The sequence below is a fragment of the Spinacia oleracea genome, chromosome 4 (assembly GCF_020520425.1).
Source record: "Spinacia oleracea cultivar Varoflay chromosome 4, BTI_SOV_V1, whole genome shotgun sequence".
Taxonomy (NCBI): Eukaryota; Viridiplantae; Streptophyta; class Magnoliopsida; order Caryophyllales; family Amaranthaceae; genus Spinacia; species Spinacia oleracea.
The window spans coordinates 86,991,118-87,011,284 of record NC_079490.1 but is presented as its reverse complement, the minus strand read 5'-3'; the positions used below and the strand labels follow the sequence as shown (position 1 = coordinate 87,011,284).

The 20,167-nt window shown below is 35.9% G+C and overlaps 3 protein-coding genes across 3 annotated transcripts; all 3 read left to right on the top strand.

Moving 5' to 3' along the window:
* Positions 1-3,157: 3,157 nt before the first annotated feature.
* LOC130471682 (protein FAR1-RELATED SEQUENCE 3-like) lies at positions 3,158-4,578 on the top strand. Its single transcript, XM_056841944.1, has 3 exons — positions 3,158-3,990; positions 4,093-4,497; positions 4,554-4,578. The coding sequence occupies exons 1-3, from the start codon at positions 3,158-3,160 to the stop codon at positions 4,576-4,578; spliced, it is 1,263 nt and encodes a 420-aa protein (XP_056697922.1).
* Positions 4,566-5,979, top strand: LOC130459261 (protein FAR1-RELATED SEQUENCE 6-like). The gene is made up of 2 exons (XM_056826513.1): positions 4,566-5,548; positions 5,654-5,979. Exons 1-2 carry the CDS (start codon positions 4,583-4,585, stop codon positions 5,867-5,869), a joined length of 1,182 nt encoding a protein of 393 aa, XP_056682491.1. The 5' UTR covers positions 4,566-4,582; the 3' UTR covers positions 5,870-5,979.
* Positions 5,980-6,484: 505 nt separating this feature from the next.
* On the top strand, positions 6,485-7,288 carry LOC130471681 (DNA repair protein XRCC3 homolog). The gene is made up of 2 exons (XM_056841943.1): positions 6,485-6,596; positions 6,741-7,288. The coding sequence occupies exons 1-2, from the start codon at positions 6,485-6,487 to the stop codon at positions 7,286-7,288; spliced, it is 660 nt and encodes a 219-aa protein (XP_056697921.1).
* Positions 7,289-20,167: the final 12,879 nt, after the last annotated feature.

The following is a 20,167-nucleotide window of genomic DNA, read 5'->3' as shown; positions in this document are numbered from 1 at the left end:
CAAACCAAATTCATAAGTAATACACACTAATTATATACGCTTGAAGAAAATGAAATGACCAACTTAGATTAACTTTACAACTTAACCAACATCCTTCGAGCATGAGGATATTCCAAACACCGTGTAGAGTTGTAGTCTTTGAGCATGAGGATATTCAAAACACCCGGTACATGATCACCTATATCACATAAATAAATAAATAAAGAAATTAAATAAAGAAATTAAAAATATAAATGACACTTTATTCTAAATAAGTGTTTGTTACCAAATAAAACTACGTAAATATCTATTAATGAAATAAAAAATCTAAAATTTTGAAGCATTGTGTATGCTTTAAGTGAGAGAGAAGGATTGAATTTGTGAAAAAATGCATATTACAATGAAGTATTCTTACCGTCCTTATGGCACCAAACTTTTGGATGGTGTTACGATGAGCATTTGATGTCAAAAGTGTATATGATGCATTGACAATCCACTTTTACAAATGGACTTTAAGTTCCTTTGAGTGAAGTTATCATTCGCATACCTATAAATAAACATGTCACATAATTTACAAATCAGTTGAATAGTAGTAGTTGATAAAAATTATAGAATTACGAAAACACCATACCATTGCACCAAGTTAATTCTAGTCGCATCTTTGTGTGTCATGTACAGTCGACTAAATCTCCCACTCGATAGAAATAAACCTGATATATATGTAAATTATTATTAATCTCACATATAAATTATGTTTGTATCGCAAAGAAATAAGGAAAAAAAAGTCATACTATTGAAGTTCTTCGCTTGCAAGCCACGTGCTATGTGGTCTTTTTTTTAAGAAGTTGCTTGCCGATTTCCAATATGAAATGTATCCCAAATTGCCAGTCTTATTGCTATACAACTATACTTTTAAACAATAGAAAATTGTTAACTAATGTATTTGAATTAATTATGAGTTTGAATATGTAACTACTCAATAATTTTTTACATTACTCCAATTTTATATAAAAAATAACATAAAAATATTATCTTTGATCAAGAATAAAAATATCTTGTTTTAGTGACCCCTTCCACCAAGCCAAAACTGGTGCAGTCCATGCCTCCTGGCATGCAAAACTTGTATTCAGGGCCCAAGTTTAGAGACGCGCCATAGTCAGCCCCTTGCACAGTCAGGTAATGCAGCCACGTCTGAAGAGGGAAGATCTCACAGGGGTGAAGGTGACCTTCTTCACTCTTGGACAGGCCCGCTGTCGCACCCTCTGCACGTTCGTATACGGGGGCGTCCTCCTCCATAAGAGAGGAAGATTCCCCCTCAAAGCATGGATCTTCACCTATTCGCACCATGACGTCCTGCACATGCTGAAGAATTGGCCCAGGGCGGGGGCATTACTTTTGAAGTGAAGACGTCAAAACGACAGGTCGCCGTCCTCGAAATTTGACCGGGCCGACGTACCATAGACAGGGAAGGAAAATAAAATGAACAAAATCAACAAACAAGTTTCCACAAAAGAAAAGTTACCGGTTGGATTAAAGAGGGAACTTCCAAAGAAATTGAATTCCCAAAGATGAAGAACTCCAAGAACAAAGGATTGAAGGCAACGGTGGAAAACGCTCCCTGGTGGTTGAATGACGCCGGAAATCGCATTCCCTTTGTTGCTCTCAAAAGATTTCTAGAAATGAGGGGGAAATTCACTTGAAATGGCCACTTATTTATAGAGGGGTAAGAAATGATTAACATTGCCACGCGTCACTACGGCACAGGATAACCCAAGAGCAGTAAAAACTAACGTCAGTTTTCACTCCTCATGAGGGGCAAATGATGTGGGCTTGGCGTACTTCAATAAGGGGCCCAAAGACAAGGGTAATCTGAGGATAGCCCATCTACATATGGCATATGAGTCCAAGGATTAAATGATGGCCCAAACCTCATTACTTAAACAATACAAGGACGTTCCCTCTATAAAAGCCCAATTGATCCATGGCCAGGCCCAAGTCCAAAGGGTCCATCAGGCTTTACTCCACACTATCACTCCTGGACACGTGTTCCAATCCCCAGAAGGCAACACATCCTACAACTAGGGCTATGGGATCAATTCCCAAGGAACCCTAGCCCTATAAATAGTTCAGATCCCAATTAAGGTAAAAGGGGCATTCAATTCATTCCCACCTACCTAAAACTATCTTTGCTCTGCCTTCTTTCTACAAATTACTTCTCTCTAGCTTGGGAGATGATACAGTTACACTGGGGGTAACTGGGGCCCAGGTACACTGCCATCTTAGTGGTCCAAATAAGCATGGATTAATTGAGTTTTAGGGGGAAATGCATTTGGTTTTAGGGGGAAAATATTTGGCATAAACCGCCCTTTAGGGTTTTCAAGCGGGAACATTACCTCCCCTTTCCTCCCCAAAACAAATCCCGCCCAAGCAGCAAAATAATTAAAAAAAAAAAAGAAATAAAAATTCAATCTTCAACTTTCAAAAAAAAAAGCTCATTCAACCTTCAACGGTAATATTTTCTGGAAAACGGTTCAGCAAAAAAAATAAAGGCAAAGCTGAAGGGGTTGTATCATCTCCCATTTTATCTAGTTTGCCACAAACAAAAACGCACAGGAAAGTTTTTAGCAAAACATTTAGAGCTGCTACAACATTATTAAGCTTCGAAATTCAGCTTCGAAATCTCGCTTCGAAATTAATGTAAGTTTTTCGTTAAATTGTTTTTGTCAAATGTAGTTAATTAATTCCTGAAAATAACAATGCTATATGAATGTTTTATTTTTGGGTAGTTAAATTTGTTTGAATTAATGAAAAATTGGAGTTTCATGATATTGATGAATCTTGATTGTTTGGCAGATATTGATGAGTTAATGAAAAATTGTAGTTTCATGTTAATTTGATAAATTCGTTTTTGGTGAGAAAGTAGATCTGCACGACGGAGAAAACAAGGTGTTTTTTTTGTTTATTTCATACATTCTATAATTACGTAGTATTAAGAATGTTATTAAGTTGTATGTTATCCTATATGGTTAAACACTAAACTAAGTGGTTATTCTAAAATCGTTGTATATAATTTGTTTGTTTGTTGTATTTTATAAAACCCTAAACGTTTGGCAGCATTTTATAAAACCCTAAACGTTTTTCGTATTTTGTACAACAGTGATATACGTGGGAGTTCTGTATGGCTTGGGTAGACCTAAACGAAAGTGTCCCTGATCTGAATGAAAATGTTCCTGAAAGCTCACAATATAGATTAATAACTGATGGACAAGAAGTTATCGTTAACCCCCCTAGTGTAGGGATGTGTTTTACAACGGGCCATGAGTTTTTCGAATTTTGTCAGTTGTATGCCTTCAAAGAAGGATTTGAGATGTTTATCAAAAGTAATAAGCTGAAAAAAGAGTACAAAGAAAAGGGAGTATCTAAGTCTGGTGTGGGAAAGTATGAGGCAAAGCCGCATATGATGGAACTTATTAGATTAAAATGCAAGAAGGGAGGGGTGAAAAAAGGTGTTGGGTCTAATGTGACCGGTTGTAAGATGAATATTTACGGTGTAAGTAGAGATGGGCTATTTACTATATTGACTTGTGACTTGCAACACATTCATCCTTTAAATCCTGACTGTAGTAGACTGATGGTTAATTATAGATGTATAGACGGTACTACATTTAAGAGGGCGATGATCAATGACATGGGTGGTGTTAGCATAAGTAAGAACTTTGGTACGCATCTAATTGAAAAGGGAGGTTATGAAAATATTACATTTAATAATAGAGACTTGAGGAACGCAATCAACGTCGAACGTCGTTCATCAAGATTTAGTGCTGCAGATGCCGCAGGACTCGATGCTTACTTTAAGGCACAACGTGATTTGCATCCCGAGTTTTATAGCTCAATACAAGTAGATGATGATGGTGTTTTTACGAATGCATTTTGGTCGGATGCACGTAGTAGGGGTACATGCAAATATTTTGGGGATGTTATTACTTTTGATACTACTTTCGCATGCAACCGGTACGTGTTTTAATTAAGTTTTTATTGATTTAAATTCTTTGTAATTGTACTTTGGTCCATTTGTTTGAAAAAGTAATATCCAATACATTTATATTGTTTTAGGTATCGGATTCCATTTGCTCCATTCATTGGTGTAAACCATCATGGCAAATCAATTATATTTGCTGCGGCCTTAATTTCCCATGAAAATACTCCCTCATTTGTTTGGGTATTTGAAGAATTCCTGAAGTGTATGGGGAAGGCACCACTAGGCATCTTAAACGACCAAGACAAAGCAATTTGTAGAGCAATTGAGCTAGTCTTCCCGGGCGTCCGTCACAGACTATGTTTGTGGCACATGCTCCAGAATGCTAGTAAGAACCTAGGTAGTCTCAGTGATTGGAAGAAAATAGACACCCTGATCAGAACTGCAATACATGATCTGATTGATCCAGATGAGTTCGATGAAGCTTGGTGTCATGTGATGGATGAGTACGGTTTAAGGGGTCCTGGGTGGATGAAGGACGCGTATGATAACAGGCGTCAGTGGGCTCCGGCATATAATAGAGGAAAGTTTTGGGCAGCTATGTCTTCTACACAAAGGAGTGAGGGTATGAATAGATTTTTTAAAACTCACGTGAACTTAGATTGTGGTTTAGTTTTGTTCATTCATAATTATGAATATTGTATGAGGATAAAAGCTGAGGAAGAGAAACAGGATAATTTTGATAACATTGATAAGCCTGCTAAGATTGATGTTGATAAGAGTGTTTTAGTTGAGTATGTATTGGTTAAGACGTACACTAGTGAGAAGTTTGCTGAGGTTGTTAAAGAGCGTAGAGGATTGACACACACAAATGTCACGAAAACCTCATGTCATGGATCAGTGGTGTTGTATAGAGCTGATGAAAAACTAACCTCACCGTTTTGGCGGAAAAGGTTTAAAAGTTATGATGTTAGGGTGGATAAGGAAAATGGTGATTTACATTGCTCTTGTAACTTGTTTGAATTTACGGGAATACTTTGTAGATATATAATGCGTGCAATGGATGTAGAGGATTTTCAATTTGTTCCAGAAAAGTACATACTACAACGGTGGATGAAGTGTGTTAGGTCGTACGAGAGCATTCGAGTATCTTACTTCGACCCTCTTGAATCTATCAGATTGGGCAAAGCCAAAGAGCTTTCACAACGGCATAATTACTTGTCTGAATTAGCTATGCGTAATGATGATGCACTTCGGTTGTACAAGGAGGCTATGGATGTTGTGCGGCTAAAAATGGAGGATGTAGTCGGAATACGAAAGACTGGGGAAAAAGGGGACGACCTTATATGTTGGTGGGACCCAGATGCGAGAAATGTATTTGGTCGTCGAAGGCTACGTCCACGAGAATTTGGTGAGAGAGCCAGATTAAGGGATGTAGAACCGGTCGTGGACGAGAACAGGATCAAAACACCGGTTGACAAACGGCATACTGGTAGGGCAAAGACAAAAAGGAATGCTCCTTTTGGTGGAAAGGCCGGTGGGAATTCTAAGAACAAAAAAGTGGTTACTGAAGAGGAAGTTATTGCTAATGAGGTAAAATTTATATTTTATTTGTTTGGTGATTCGTATCGTATATGCAAGTCCTCATTAGGAAATATAACTTTACTTTTCTACTTAAATGTTGTTTGTGCAATGTAGGAACTTATTTGCAACGCATTTGGAAATCTTCCAAGTTACCGTGCTAGGCAACAACACGCGAATCACGTTGGGGGTACATATGCGGAGAACGTCCCACAAAGTTCTAATGTACATCCTTCTCAAAGTTCTCAAGCACACCCGTCCCAATTACATTTGTCTCAGGATTATTCACAGTCATTTGAATTTGATATTAACGATTGGCGCACCAGATTGTGAATGTTTTGTGTAAATGTAATTTAATTTGATTTCTTCAAAGATATATTTTCGTTTAAACGGTATTTTAAGAATTGAATTTTTTAATCCAATCCTCCCTTTTTGCTATGTACTTTACGTTATGTCTATATATGTAATTGATGTAACCTCAATTACTTTGTCAGTGTAAAAAAAAAATACAAAATGAGTTGTATTAGGCGTCGAACCCACAACCAACGGGTAGACAATATGCTCAATGAGGAGGAAAGAGTAACCATTGTGACAGTGAGGCTAAGCCAGTGATATTTGTGGGCAACAATACTATTTATTGTATACTTTATATTAATTAATAATGTACATACAACGAATCTATTACACTGGGAAACAATTATAAAAACAACGACTTCATTATACTAGTCTTACCAAATGTAAACATGATGTGTTTGGTCATTGTAGTCAAAAAATGCATTCCCATGTCATGCAAAAGTCAGCCCCTTATTTTTTGTAATATATGAATATTATTTATTGGAAACAACATGATCCATCAATGACATGTTAGAACTAGGTGAATATAAGGGTGTGTTCAATCCCTCCATTTCAAAGAAAAAGTAATTATAAGAGATTACTACATCACAAAGAATGGCTACAAGTGTAAACAAAATCACAACGAGATGCAGTGAAATCGATTCGATGTTGAGTGGGGGAATAACAATCGGTGAAGTGACTGAGGTGTGTGGCGAAAATGCATCAGGTAAGACTCAATTTTGCCTTCAAATTAGTCTCTCTTGTCAATTGCCGCCTTCAAGGGGTGGTATTTGTTCCTCGGCTATATATATCCATTCACTTGGTCCCTTTCCCATACGTCGTTTAAGTAGATTAGTTCCATATGTTTTAGGGGACCTTGAAACATTAAATGGAAATCCTTTGGATTACATAACTACAAAGCAAGTTGACACTCCTCATGAAATAACGGATGTGCTAGAATGGACTGTAAAACTTATTAAATTGTCTCAAAATTCATCAACGCCAATCCGCGTTGTTGTTATTGATTCAATAGGTAGTATGTTCACTGGTCATTTTGAAAACAATGTTGTTGGCTCAACCGAAAGAAAGGATCTTATACAAGCTATTGGTTATGGGTTACGTACAATTGCCGCATCCAATCATGTTGCCGTTGTTGTGGCTAACAATGTGATTGACGTATTTCCATCTGATCACGATACAACGCAAAATTTCATTATATCGTCCGGGAGAAAGGTCCGTCCGGCTTTGGGCGCCTCATGGACACGCAATGTACGCACTCGTCTAATGTTGTCCAAAAGATTTAATTCGTGTACCCAACAAATTGACAGATTTATAAACATTACATTTTCACCATCATTAGAGGTAGATGCATGTATGTTCAACATCACTGAAGAGGGGATTGTCGGTGTTTGTAGTTAAAAGATACTAAGAAATTGTGCCAATAAGACCAATGAACATTAGAAAATGTTTAACATGTAATCACGCAGTTATGCTGCGAGTAATACGTTACTAAATTTTTTGTTTATGAAATCCTACCATACAACCAAATCAATAACCATCATTGTCCGATTATAAATTATTAATCATCAAGCATCCTTCCCGTCAGTCAATTTCCTTATTAGCTCGTCCACTTTGATTTCATTGTGTGGGTTTGTAACTAGCCGTCCGAGCATGTAATTCCGGACGTCCCTCACCTCCTCTACGTAGCCCTAGTCATAATTAATGAACACACGGTTAGTGTAGTGATTAACAAAAAAAAATTAAAACAACTTATATCCACATGTAAATTAAATAGTCTTACCTCCAACCACTCTGCCACGTTCTCAACGGATGACAAGAGGTAGATCATACAAAGTACACCCCCGTCCTGGCGACATTTCTCTTTTGGTCCATTTGACCATAGATCAAAAGAGGCAGTATTTAAGGTCAATTCATCATTTTTTTAATCCCAAGTGCGATTGAAAACCCAAAAACATACGTTCCTGTTACAATTGGGTTTTATCGAATTAATACGAGATTAAGGCGGAAGTATGTTTCCCGAAAATAGCAGTACGTACCAGTTTGTATACGAATTTATCCCTAGCATTTAAACCCATAACCTTTTGCCTTGGTGCAAAAATAGTCATTTTCAACATATTTGAGTTAAGATCCTCCTTATGAGCAACACGGTCCACTTTAACAACCACCCAACGTCCTCGGCGTTTAATCGGGACATAAAGCTGATTGCACAACATAGAGTTAATAGCCGTAAACCACCATTTCTGTGCGAAAATAAGACTACTTACCTTTTGTATTGCACCCAAATCAATCTGGTAGTAGTTGATGTCCTCAAGTAGTTGCTTTGATTTCATTAACAAAGCTTCTGTGTAGTTCTCACTTGATTCTTCAAGGTCTAACAATTCACCCTACGTTTTAAACATCCATAGCATTACTTCGTATATAAGGTTAATGGGTGTCTACTACTATGTATTTGCATAATAAGCTTACCATGAGAACTGGCATAAGCACGTAAGACCTTATGCCAACTCCGGAGGTCGTATCAGCATTCAAACACGCGCACCATGCAGACATCACCTAACCAATAAGAAAATGTTAGTATGAGAAAACTAATCCAGAGACCTATTAACTAATTACAAAACGCAACCCCCATACATTATCATGTACTTCGCCTTTGGACTTAAAGGACGTTTGAAGCGTGATCCGATCAATCGTGATATCACCAGCTTTAAACACCATTTGGTTTGGAAACTTGTTCACGGTCAAAATCATAGTTGAAATCTTTAACGTTCTTGGTTCAATGACAGTTTTATGCTGTAAAGCATCTGGCATGGAAAGTCCATCATCGCTGCCAGTTGTGTAACCATCAACAACTCCAACACTGTCAATGTCATCACCCGTGTTGTTTTGAGGTTCCTCAACACCATCATCCTCATTCAGGTTTCTGTTTTCAGGCCCTGTAGCGTATTCCTCGTCCTGATGAGGACCATCAAGGTCATCAATGTTTTTATTGGCAGCTCTATAACTTCGACCACGCCTTGTATCATAAGCATTTTGTTGTACGGAGCCTTCAAGTGTGGCCTGTGTAGTTTAGTGATAATTATCACGGTGAAGTAGGTTGTAACAAAAACCAGTTACAACAAACAATAATATAATAAAGACTCCTACCTTCCTCTTCCTCTTGCCCCGGCATCTATAATCCACGTTCCTTGATCGACTATCCGCTTTGGTTGACGCTTTAGAGGGTAACATTGGTGTACCAGTCCTCTTACTAAGAAGTGTTCGTTCAGCAAGGGCATCCCATGGGGTCCGCTCTAACGGCTTGCCAATGGGGTATGGTTTCCCATACTCAACATTCAGTACAACCTAAATAGGCGTATAAATGATCACTACTGAATAACATATATTGTTCAATACAACAAAAAAGTTAGATATTGGTTTTTACCTCTGCATGGCCATATTCGCCATCCGGTCCCAAATCTTGTGCAATAGCATTTGTGACATCATCTTGTAGCCATGCCCCTAATCTAGGTGTATCAGTTTTCCAAGCCAACGGAGTAACACCATACTTTAACCTGTCCAGGTAAGCAATCTGCCAAAAGATGGAGTGGTTATCATTCGCGGGGAGGAATAACTAATTACAAAAAAAAAAAAAAAAAACACGGACGATGCGCACAACGTCTATCCTCACTAACCATTAAAATAATCGAAGATGGTCTTCCCTTCTCCTTCTCATGACCCGCAATCCACTCGTAAAGAAACCCACACCAATTCCAGTCTCGGGGTGTTGTAAAGTATGTTGATTTCAATAGTGCCAATAATTTGATGGATATGAAGTTGTATTTGGTCATGCAAAACAAGCAACCAAATGACAGTAGTATGAAATCCCGAAGAAAAACCATCTCATCCTGAACCTCCCATAAACACTTGTTATACAACCAGACATAGTCTATTCCTCCATCCTTTTCCCTGACGTACTCCTTAAACAATTTTCCAAGTTCCTTATCGGTCTTATTTAAAAAGAGGATTCTATAAACCCCTACAGGAATTCTAGTGATCCAAGAAACCATTCTCTCATCAATCACTATCTCATAATCATCGCGTATGCGAAGCACTCGTCTTTTCCAATCCCACCTACTCTCTAACCAGGTAATGAAATATCTATCTACCTTACTTATTTTTAGGTTCAAAATAGACCCAAAACCAGCAGCTATGACCCAATCCTTCCTTATAGGACACAACTCGGTTAGGATGTCACAAACAAGGCCAGGGTACGTCCGTAGGGCAGTGTGCTGAAATATTTTAAAAATTACAACACAATGTCAATCAAAATAGTTTAAATGAGTTAGGAACACTAGAGTGGAAAAGTACAGATAATGTTGTACGACCAATACCTTAGTTCTTGGCCCCTGTTCCTTTGGTGGTCTACCCGGTCCGCCCTTTACCCATTTACCACCCTTTTTTTTTTTGAACTGTTGCTGTTTTAACCGTTCGTGGACGACCATGCTTGTTTTGAACCTTACCCTCTTCAACCGGCAGATCATTGTTTACTCCAGAAGCAGCATTACCCGCATTGGGTAATATTGGATCACTTTCAATTGTATTATTAGTTTGTTGACCCTCGATATCCTACAACAAAAAGTTTGGTTAAAGATAATCATCTTTGTACCCACAAACAATGGCAACGAATATATGAAAAGTTGACTACCCCTGTGTTCGTGCCCGTGGGAGCCTCATAAGGTATGTCACATTGGTTGTCAGGATTGGAATAGTTAATGTCGTTCCATATGTTGTCCTACAAAACATAAAATGTGTTGTCAAGCGGTGTTGTGATTATTTCTTAATAAGTGATTTAAATATTTCGTATGGATAAATCAAACCAAATCAATATAGGGATGCAGTCATTACCTGTGAGAAATCTTCGAAAGTTAAATTATCATCAAAATTGAAATTTAATGGTTGACTATTGTTCACCGCAAATGCGGGGTTTTCAAATTCACCGCGAACATCAGTGACACTATTAATTGTGTTTGACTCCTATAACAGAAAAAACAAGAGGTTTTTTTTTGGTAAAGAAGGTATAACTATACAACGAAAAACAAAAGTTAACCAATAAATAATTTTTAGTCACCAGTTCAACACAATCTTACCCCCAACAAGGGCTGCATACAAATTGGTTCATTGCTAGTGAAATCATCACCGGACTTGTTAATTCCACTACTTTTCTGGGTGTTCTTATCAATGAAATTAGAATCCTACAAATTAAAATCAATCCATATAGTGAATAAAAAAATTCAAAAAAGATAAACATGTAATTCATACTCAAGGCTCACTGGTTTTACAAACAATACCTCAGTTTCATTGCCCACGAACTGTCCAATTGGATCAACAGTTTCTTGTTCGAGCTAACAAAGGTTTTTATAGGAACACTAATTAGAGAAGCGCTACTAACAAATTAGTTACCATAAATCTAAAAGTACAAGTTAAGTGATACTGTACCTCTGAGAGTTGAGAAGGTTGGGTGGATTGGGACTTGTGCGGCTGGCCGAAGTTAGAGTCATCGTCGTCGGAGTCATCCTTGTAGAACGCCGCTAGTTTAAGAATGCAATCGTACTGCGTATGCGCCGGATCTGCCGCCCTGGGGGTTTTATTACACACAATTCAAACATTAACAACAGAGCAACACAAACAAATCAATAAATTCCGGGTTTTTAATGTGGAATAGCTACATGCAACACTCAAACAACGCTTCTCGGATTCACTTTTTGGCGAATTTAATACTTCGGTTACACAATTATATAATGGTTGAAACAAATTAAGAACTTACATTTCAATTGGCTCAAAGAAACTCTTGACGAATTTTCCTATGTTTCCGGCGAACGAATATCGGATGTTCACCTTGTTGGGGTGGGTTTTGGAGTGTGAACAGAGATGAGAAGATTGAGTGCTTCTTCTTTTTTGGCAGATCTTCAAAACGGAGACACTTTTTGCAATGAATGGCACGCGTTTGATTCTTCCTATACACAAAAGAAAAGCAAAAAGTAGTTTTGTTGACATTAATTACACTATTATCTTTCCCTTTTTTTATTTAACTTTAATTCAAATTTATTTAATTTTTTTCGGTGTTAATGTTTTTTATTGTATTATAAATACATATAGCGAAGGACACCGTTAATTTTAAATTGTATGTATACGTTTAATTTCACTTGCCAAGACATATTTTAGGTGAGTATTAGGCCCGATTATAAATTATGTGTAAATTTCTAACTAAAAGTCCATTGTCGTTCACTAAGGGTTAAATAGGTAAAACAATAAACACTTGACTCACTTAAATCGAATCACTAGACGGTTTGTTTCAATACGGGGTGATTAGGTTTAGTTGGCCATTAGGTCCGATCAAAGAAGAACAAATTGTATCGACAGATTAGGAACAACTAAGAGTTACAAGTGTTAATCTGGTCTTGAATTCGATCGTATACACTCACTCGAATCACATCTCATTAGATGGTGTCGTTCAACACAGGGTGATTAGGTTTAGGTGAACATTCGTTCCGATCAAAGCTCAACCAATTGAACAAAACAATAAACACTTCACTCACTTAAATCGAATCACTAGACGGTTTGTTTCAATACGGGGTGATTAGGTTTAGTTGGCCATTTGGTCCGATCAAAGAAGAACCAATTGTATCGACGGATTAGGAACAACCAAGAGTTACAAGTGTTAATCTGGTCTTGAAGACTCGAATCAAATCTCATTAGATGGTGTCGTTCCACACAGGTTGATTAGGTTTAGGTGAACATTCGTTCCGATCAAAGGTCAACCAATTGAACAAAACAATAAACACGTCACTCACTTAAATCGAATCACTAGACGGTTTGTTTCAATATGGGGTGATTAGGTTTAGTTGGCCATTTGGTCCGATCAAAGAAGAACCAATTGTACCGACGGATTAGGAACAAACAAGAGTTACAAGTGTTAATCTGGTCTTGAATACTCGAATCAAATCTCATTAGATGGTGTCGTTCAACACATACAATTAGGTTTAGGTGAACATTCGTTCCGATCAAAGGTCAACCAATTGAACAAAACAATAAACACGTCACTCACTTAAATCGAATCACTACACGGTTTGTTTCAATATGGGGTGATTAGGTTTAGTTAGCCATTTGGTCCGATCAAAGAAGAACCAATTGTACCGACGGATTAGGAACAAACAAGAGTTACAAGTGTTAATTCGGTCTTGAATACTCGAATCAAATCTCATTAGATGGTGTCGTTCCACACAGGGTGATTAGGTTTAGATGAACATTCGTTCTGATCAAAGGTCAACCAATTGAACAAAACAATAAATACTTCACTCACTTAAATCGAATCACTTGACGGTTTGTTTCAATACGGGGTGATTAGGTTTAGTTGGCCATTAGGTCCGATCAAAGAAGAACAAATTGTATCGCACAATCATATTACGAAGACTTTAGACATTCATTTCACTTTAGTTAAATATAAAAAAAAAATCTGATATTATACAAATTAAATCTTTAACCCATTATAGTCATAGATAATATTATACAACTTAAATCTTTAACCCATTAAACTTCACTTCTGCAAAGTATCGAAGCTAGTGCTATATAGCACATTTTACAATGCAACCACTTTTCAGCTTTTGGGACTACCAATGCAAATGTCTGGCGGGAAAACGACGCTATTCAATATATAACGAAACTACTGTTCACACAACCATGTTTGTCTACGGTTATCTACGTAATTAACAACAAAACTATTACTTTGGTCTGAAAAATTCATAACGACGTGATAAACAACACACTTAATTACTCCTAATTAGTTCTACTTTTCCCGCCAGAAAACACATGTGCTCCAAATCAATATATGGTGCATTGGTGCATATATATACATAAGACATACAAAATGAAATAGCAATTCAACAACTACAAACAAACCACAAATACAATTTGTTGAACATTTAAGTACATCAAGAACTATTGTGGGAATGGCACCGGTGAATCGAAGAGGTAAGCTAACTCATGGCGTCACAAGTTCGTCAAGAATGAAGGAAATATCAAAAATTCGAGTATGTGGAAAAGGTAAGCTAACTCCTACTAAAACTGCGTTTTAATATTATTAGCGAATTACACTTATAATAGCCTAATATAACATGGATTTCGGACATGTTTGTTGTAGACGTACCATCTACACCCCGTTGGTGTAAGTACTTGGCGGTGGAACTTCAACAGGAGCAATTCAAAATTGATTGGAGGAGATTTATGCGGTTCATTATCAAGCGTTTAGGACCTTCTGAAACTTCCAAGATAGTAAGCGATCTACGATGCGCTCCTAATGTAAGTGAAGTATTTATGGAAGAACGTGACTATTACTTAGTTGAGAATTGGTCTTTTGAAAAAATTAAACCAAACCAGAAGGGAGATCGACTAATTGCGGTAGCAAAAGCGGATGATCGACTACTAAAGCGAGAACCTTTAGAAGAGGACGAATTTTTTCTCAAGGAAGGGAAACAGAAAAAGATAGTGTTCGTTGATTTAACACAAGAAGACTAGGGAATTTTGTTGTAGAAGTGGTTACATGCAACGTTTATCGTATGCACTTTCTTAAATATTACGTTGTACGGCTTGAAAAAGTTTTTATATTAAAATCAATGACGTCTTTGTTTTATTCGTATTGGAATATAATTTTTTTTTATATTCGTCGTATTGCTTTTGCTTTTGCTTTTGCATATACTATTTCGACATTTACGGGAATTGTGGGGAATACTTTGTAAATATCACCAGCAACCACACTTAGTTTACCGGAAACCAAAATCTCCTTTCTTCAAATTAATCAAAACAACCAGATCTGAGTTCAATTTTTTTTTGGCAGATAATGAATAATCAAAGAGGACTGTCGCTATTAAGGTATGTTAATCGATTACCTTTATCTGGGTTTGTTTGTGTTTTTTAATTTGTTGAATAATTTGTAATTGAATCGTTTTATCGCAGAGAACCAATAACACAGACCGCCAAAATATGGCTTGTAATTTGGCGTGAGGGGAAAATTGTTTTCCATCCACGCCGCCAATATAAAAAAGGGTCGTCAAAATTGTATATGATAGCAACGACCATATTAAACTTCAACTATCTGCATAATATAATTAGATCTATGGGATACTATGACTACAAGATCTGGTATGTCGCCGACATAAAAAAATTTCACAGCGAAGGGAGGTTGCTTTCAAATTCAGAAGACTTTCAGGCAATGGTGGATTTGGGTCTGAAGAAAAGATTGGTTAACATCATTATCCAACACACTAACTATGCGGCAACTCATCCAACTGGGAAAAAAAAGAAAAATGTTACAAATCTAAGTCCAATTAAAAAGGTATGTTTATGCCGATTAAGGTATTTAGATTTTTAAAGTTTGTCTTATTATAGTAACTTAAATTCATTTTTGTTGTATAGCCAAATATCAATGCACAACAGCATACGGAGGCTAATGAAGGGGAACATAACGACTATGGTCAATGTTCGACAACGGTTAGTGACATTTTATGAGTTACATATGTAATATTATTTAAATATGATCGATGTTTTAGAAATAGGGATTGTATAATTGGAAATGTATGGATTTTTTTTAATTAAATGTTTATAGTTTTAAATAAATCACTAAATTCATGTACTGTATTGTTTTTTTTTTGTTCAGATTCCTGGAATGGGTTGTGGTATAAGTCAATTTGCACAAATGCTTGCAAAATTAACAGAACCACAAAAAAAATGGGTGGTGGAAATGGGTTTCGAGGAACTATTGTATATAAGGGTCAATCATATTGACGCAACATTTGGGTATTGGATCATGTCTAGGTTTGACCCGGACAACTTAGAGCTGAAGATACGGGACAATTACTACGTTAAAATAGACGAGGAAACAATTAGTTGGGTTTTAGGTTTAAATTCGGGGAAGCACCTTTTGCTACCAAATAATTCTTCAAAACTTGTAGATATTCACACAAAGAGGCAGTATAAACAAAACACATCTTATGGTGCGGTTACAGAATCTGAGGTTTATTCAAAAATAATCGACTGTCATATAGACAAGATTAGTTTCAAAAAACATTTCTTACTATATGCTTTAGGAACTCTCCTTTGTCCTACACAAAAATGTGGTTGGATAAGCCCGATACATATCACCGTCTTAGACAAAGCTTCAGAGGCAACAGAGTATAATTGGGCAGCATATGTGTTGGATTGGCTTGTCAAATACGGGGAAAAATTCAAAAATTCAATTCAGGGCTATGGTGGATGCACACTTCTACTGCTTGTAAGTTATAACAAAATTAATAACAAACACTCGTTTGTTTATGAAAACCATAGGTATACATGTACCTAACAAGAATTATTTCCCTTAAAAATAACAGATCATATATATCGATAGGCTAGCATCGTCCAGAGCTGATCTGAACATCGCACCCGACGCCTGCCGCGTACGAGTATGGGACCAACAGGACATTGACAGGACATTAAAAGCAGATCAAGGACCAAATGGTGATTACGGATTTGGACCCGTCATTGAAGAATTTGTGTATGGGAATATTTAATAATTGTCGTCGACTTTGTTTGCAAACAATTTTCAAGTATGTGTCCAAATAACTTTCCTATAGTTTTATTAATTTGTTGTATTCATTTTAGTTATCCTATCTCCTACGATTAGATTTTTTAATTTTTTATTATTTAACTAGGTTAGGTTTTCGTTGTATTGTTATTAGATTATTATTTTTTTATTCAAGTTAAATTGCAACGGTAACAATCTGGACTTCTATATAATGACCGTTTCTGTGGGATATCTACTTACATTACGTGCCCAAAAAAAAACAAAACAAAAATTAACATTTAGTAAGAATATATATGGCTATTGAGCAAGGAACACCCAATTCGGCAAATTCTTCGCGAGGCAGTTCTTGTAAGGCACAGCAAGTTCAATGTTACCATGGTTACAAGGCCAAGCTACAAACATGCAAACACACAAAAAACAAGGGCCAACAATTTTACTCTTGCCCGGTATGGAAGGTAATATAATCGATTCATTAGGTAGATTTAAATCACTTTTTCCCAACATTTTGGTTTTCAGAATGATGATCGGTTTTTTTACAGGATGATACTTGTGGTTTTTTCTTTTGGGAAAGTGAGGTAAACGGTAACATTCTAGATGAGCTACAAGATGAGAATTGTAATCTCAAGCAAGAAACTGTGCGCTTGAAATTCCAAGTTGAAAAGATAATTCTAGAAAATAAAATGCTGTTGGAAAAAGTTGCATATTTGGAGGCAAGGAATGAGGATATCATGCTACGCTTTTATGAATCAAAATCAAATGAAAAACTAAGTTTTAGGATGTGCGTTATTTTGACATTCTTTGTATTATTTTTTTCTCTAAATACTTGGAGAGTGTAACAATAGATAATAAAGTAGTGGTTTCTTTGGACGCAATATATTTCTTTATTGTTTTTTTGGTTACAGGTTTTTATTCTGGTTTTATTGTTAATTACCGAATAATGGAATGTATTGATTTAAATTATAAATTCGGTTCAAAAAAATAAAATAATAAAATACAAAATAAATTTGGGCATCATTTTTATAAGATATACAAATGTATAACATAATAGGGGAGGTATCATCATACATTATATAAAAACGTACAACACAATGATGGGGAGTCAAAATTGATCTACAACGTAAAATTAATTACTCATTAACGTTTAGAACTACAAGGAGTGCTTAACTAGAAATTTGCATGACAATTACCAATGGCTTTGCCTCACTGTCACAATGGTTACTAGCATTATCAATAGCTCTTTCATTCATCCACGCTGAGGTACGGGGTTCGAGCCTTGAGAACCTCTATTTTTCAATTTTTTTTTTGGGCGCCTTTTAAAACTGAATATTTACATTACGAAGGGTTTTACACTGCTCGAGTTGCCCTAATACACGAGCCATGCAGTGATAATTTAAGCCTCACAGCAAATGTAACTTAGTCCTATTAATCTTCTCAGCTAACAAAATATAAATAGGATACTGTGCTACCTTTTAATTTGGATATGTTTTTATGTTTTATAATATTTTTAAATAATATTTAATTTATTCATATGATCATTTAAATTCGATATTGGTAATTTAAGGCTTGTTTGTTAAACGCTCGTTTATTAAGGCACGTTTGGTAATACCTCGGCTAGGCTCGAGCTTGAACTTAAACAAGCTACTCGTGACCTAAGCTAAAACAACGGAAAAATGAAAGCTCATTTAAGCTCCGCTCGAGCTCGAGCTCGGAAATTTCTCATCAAGCCTAATCCTAGGTCGAGCACCGAAATACTCGGTTGAGCTCGGCTCGTTGACATAACATGCAAAAAGATCTGATAACTAAAATTGTTAATTTATGGTTATATATTATAAATTATATACTTATTTACATCAATAAATTTTTCATTACCACTCTTTAAAATATGAGTTTTTTACGATAATTTACATTGTTATATCTATCTAATATTGTTAATGTCGTTATAAAACTAACATGCGAAATAAAACAATATATATACCAACTTATCTGATTTTTTCTTTTACTAGTAAATAAACCAAATGAATTTTACACAATTGTGAAAAAATTTACCAAAATTGTTTACAAATTTTTTCAGAAAATACATAAAAAGGAACCCACTTTTATTGCATTATTGCGCTGGCTTCCTCTAATTTGTTACATGCACCACGCGTCTCACATATATCAATAAAGCTGATTTACTTTTTCGTTTTTCAACGAAAGTAAATTTGTTCAAATTCATATACAACAAAACTGTAAATAGCAACAATTAATTGTTCACAGCTGGGGAATGCTCTAACATCTCAATACAACTTAACTCATTTGGCAATGTGAAAATAAAATCCGGAAGTTCAAAAGTTTCTCGTATTACAATAACAATTCAAGCCTCACATTATAGTTTACATTGCCCTAAAACACTTACATGGAAACACATTATAAATAGGATCTTCAAGTTCACTTGAAAAATCCTACTTCACCTTTCTTCCACCCAACACTCTCCAAAACCCTCAAGTTTCCACCAAAAACCACTCAACAATGGAGGAGATCAAGGTAATTAAACATTTTCTTTTTTTTAGTTACTCAAATGGGAGGTTGTAAGATCATGATTTCGATTTTTTTTAGTAATAGTCATTTTTTGGTAATTTTGGCAAGTTTTTTTCGTAACAAATTTACCACTAAAATTAGGGTTATTTTTGTTAATTTTACTTCAATTCTATTTAGGGTCATTTAGGCTTAATGAGTGTTAATTTTAGTTAAATTATATTGTTAATTTTGACTTGAAAATAAAATTTCGTACAAAATTTAAGGTGAAAATATTAGTTACATTCTATTCTTATTTTTGGTTTTGGTACATAATTTAGGTGAGAAGTTTTAATTATGTTTGTTAGTGTTATTATTCCGAAATTTTGAAAATTATGTTTTGGTCTTTATTTTGATTTTAATTTACGGTTTTTTCATGAAATGCCCCTGAGGTTTTAAAAAACGCACCAAATACCCTCGCCTGTTTCGATTCACATAATATACCCCTATTTTTTTCCAAGTTTGCACCAAATACCCCTTAAATGACCTTCCGTTAGTCCTCCGTTAAGTCGTGTTTATAATTCACAGTATACCCCTTTTTATAAACTTAATGCATAATATACACCTATTTTAAAATTAAGTTGCACTAGATACCCAAATTGCAGGAATTTGAATTTAACGGCTAGTTTTTAAACCTAGGAAGCAAAATATAGCCGTTATGTTCTTGCTGCATATAAATGCTACTAGTGTTCACCTCACTTGCATACTTTCCCCTCTCCAAATTAGCCATGAGCTCTCATTCAAAAATCGAATCTTCTTCCATCCCAAATTTAGCATACATTAGAGTTCCTAATAAAAATTGCTATTGCGGGAGAAGATTTGCAATTAGGAGCTCGGAAACGGAAAAAAATCCGCAAAAGCTTTACTACAAGTGTGATCCTTGTGATAATTTCAAATGGTGCAAAGGTTTTCTTGAGCACACAAGTGATGAAGTTCAGAGCAAGGGAAACAGAGATGATGAAAACAGGGGAATGCAAGAACAAAGCTGGGGAATGCAAGAACAGAGCAGGGGAATGCATGAAGAGTTGAAGCTATTGAAGAAGAAGATCAAACAACAGAAACAGCAAATCAATTTTGCAATAAAAATTGGTGTATTAATGTTTGCATTTCTGATTTGGATAGCAATGAAG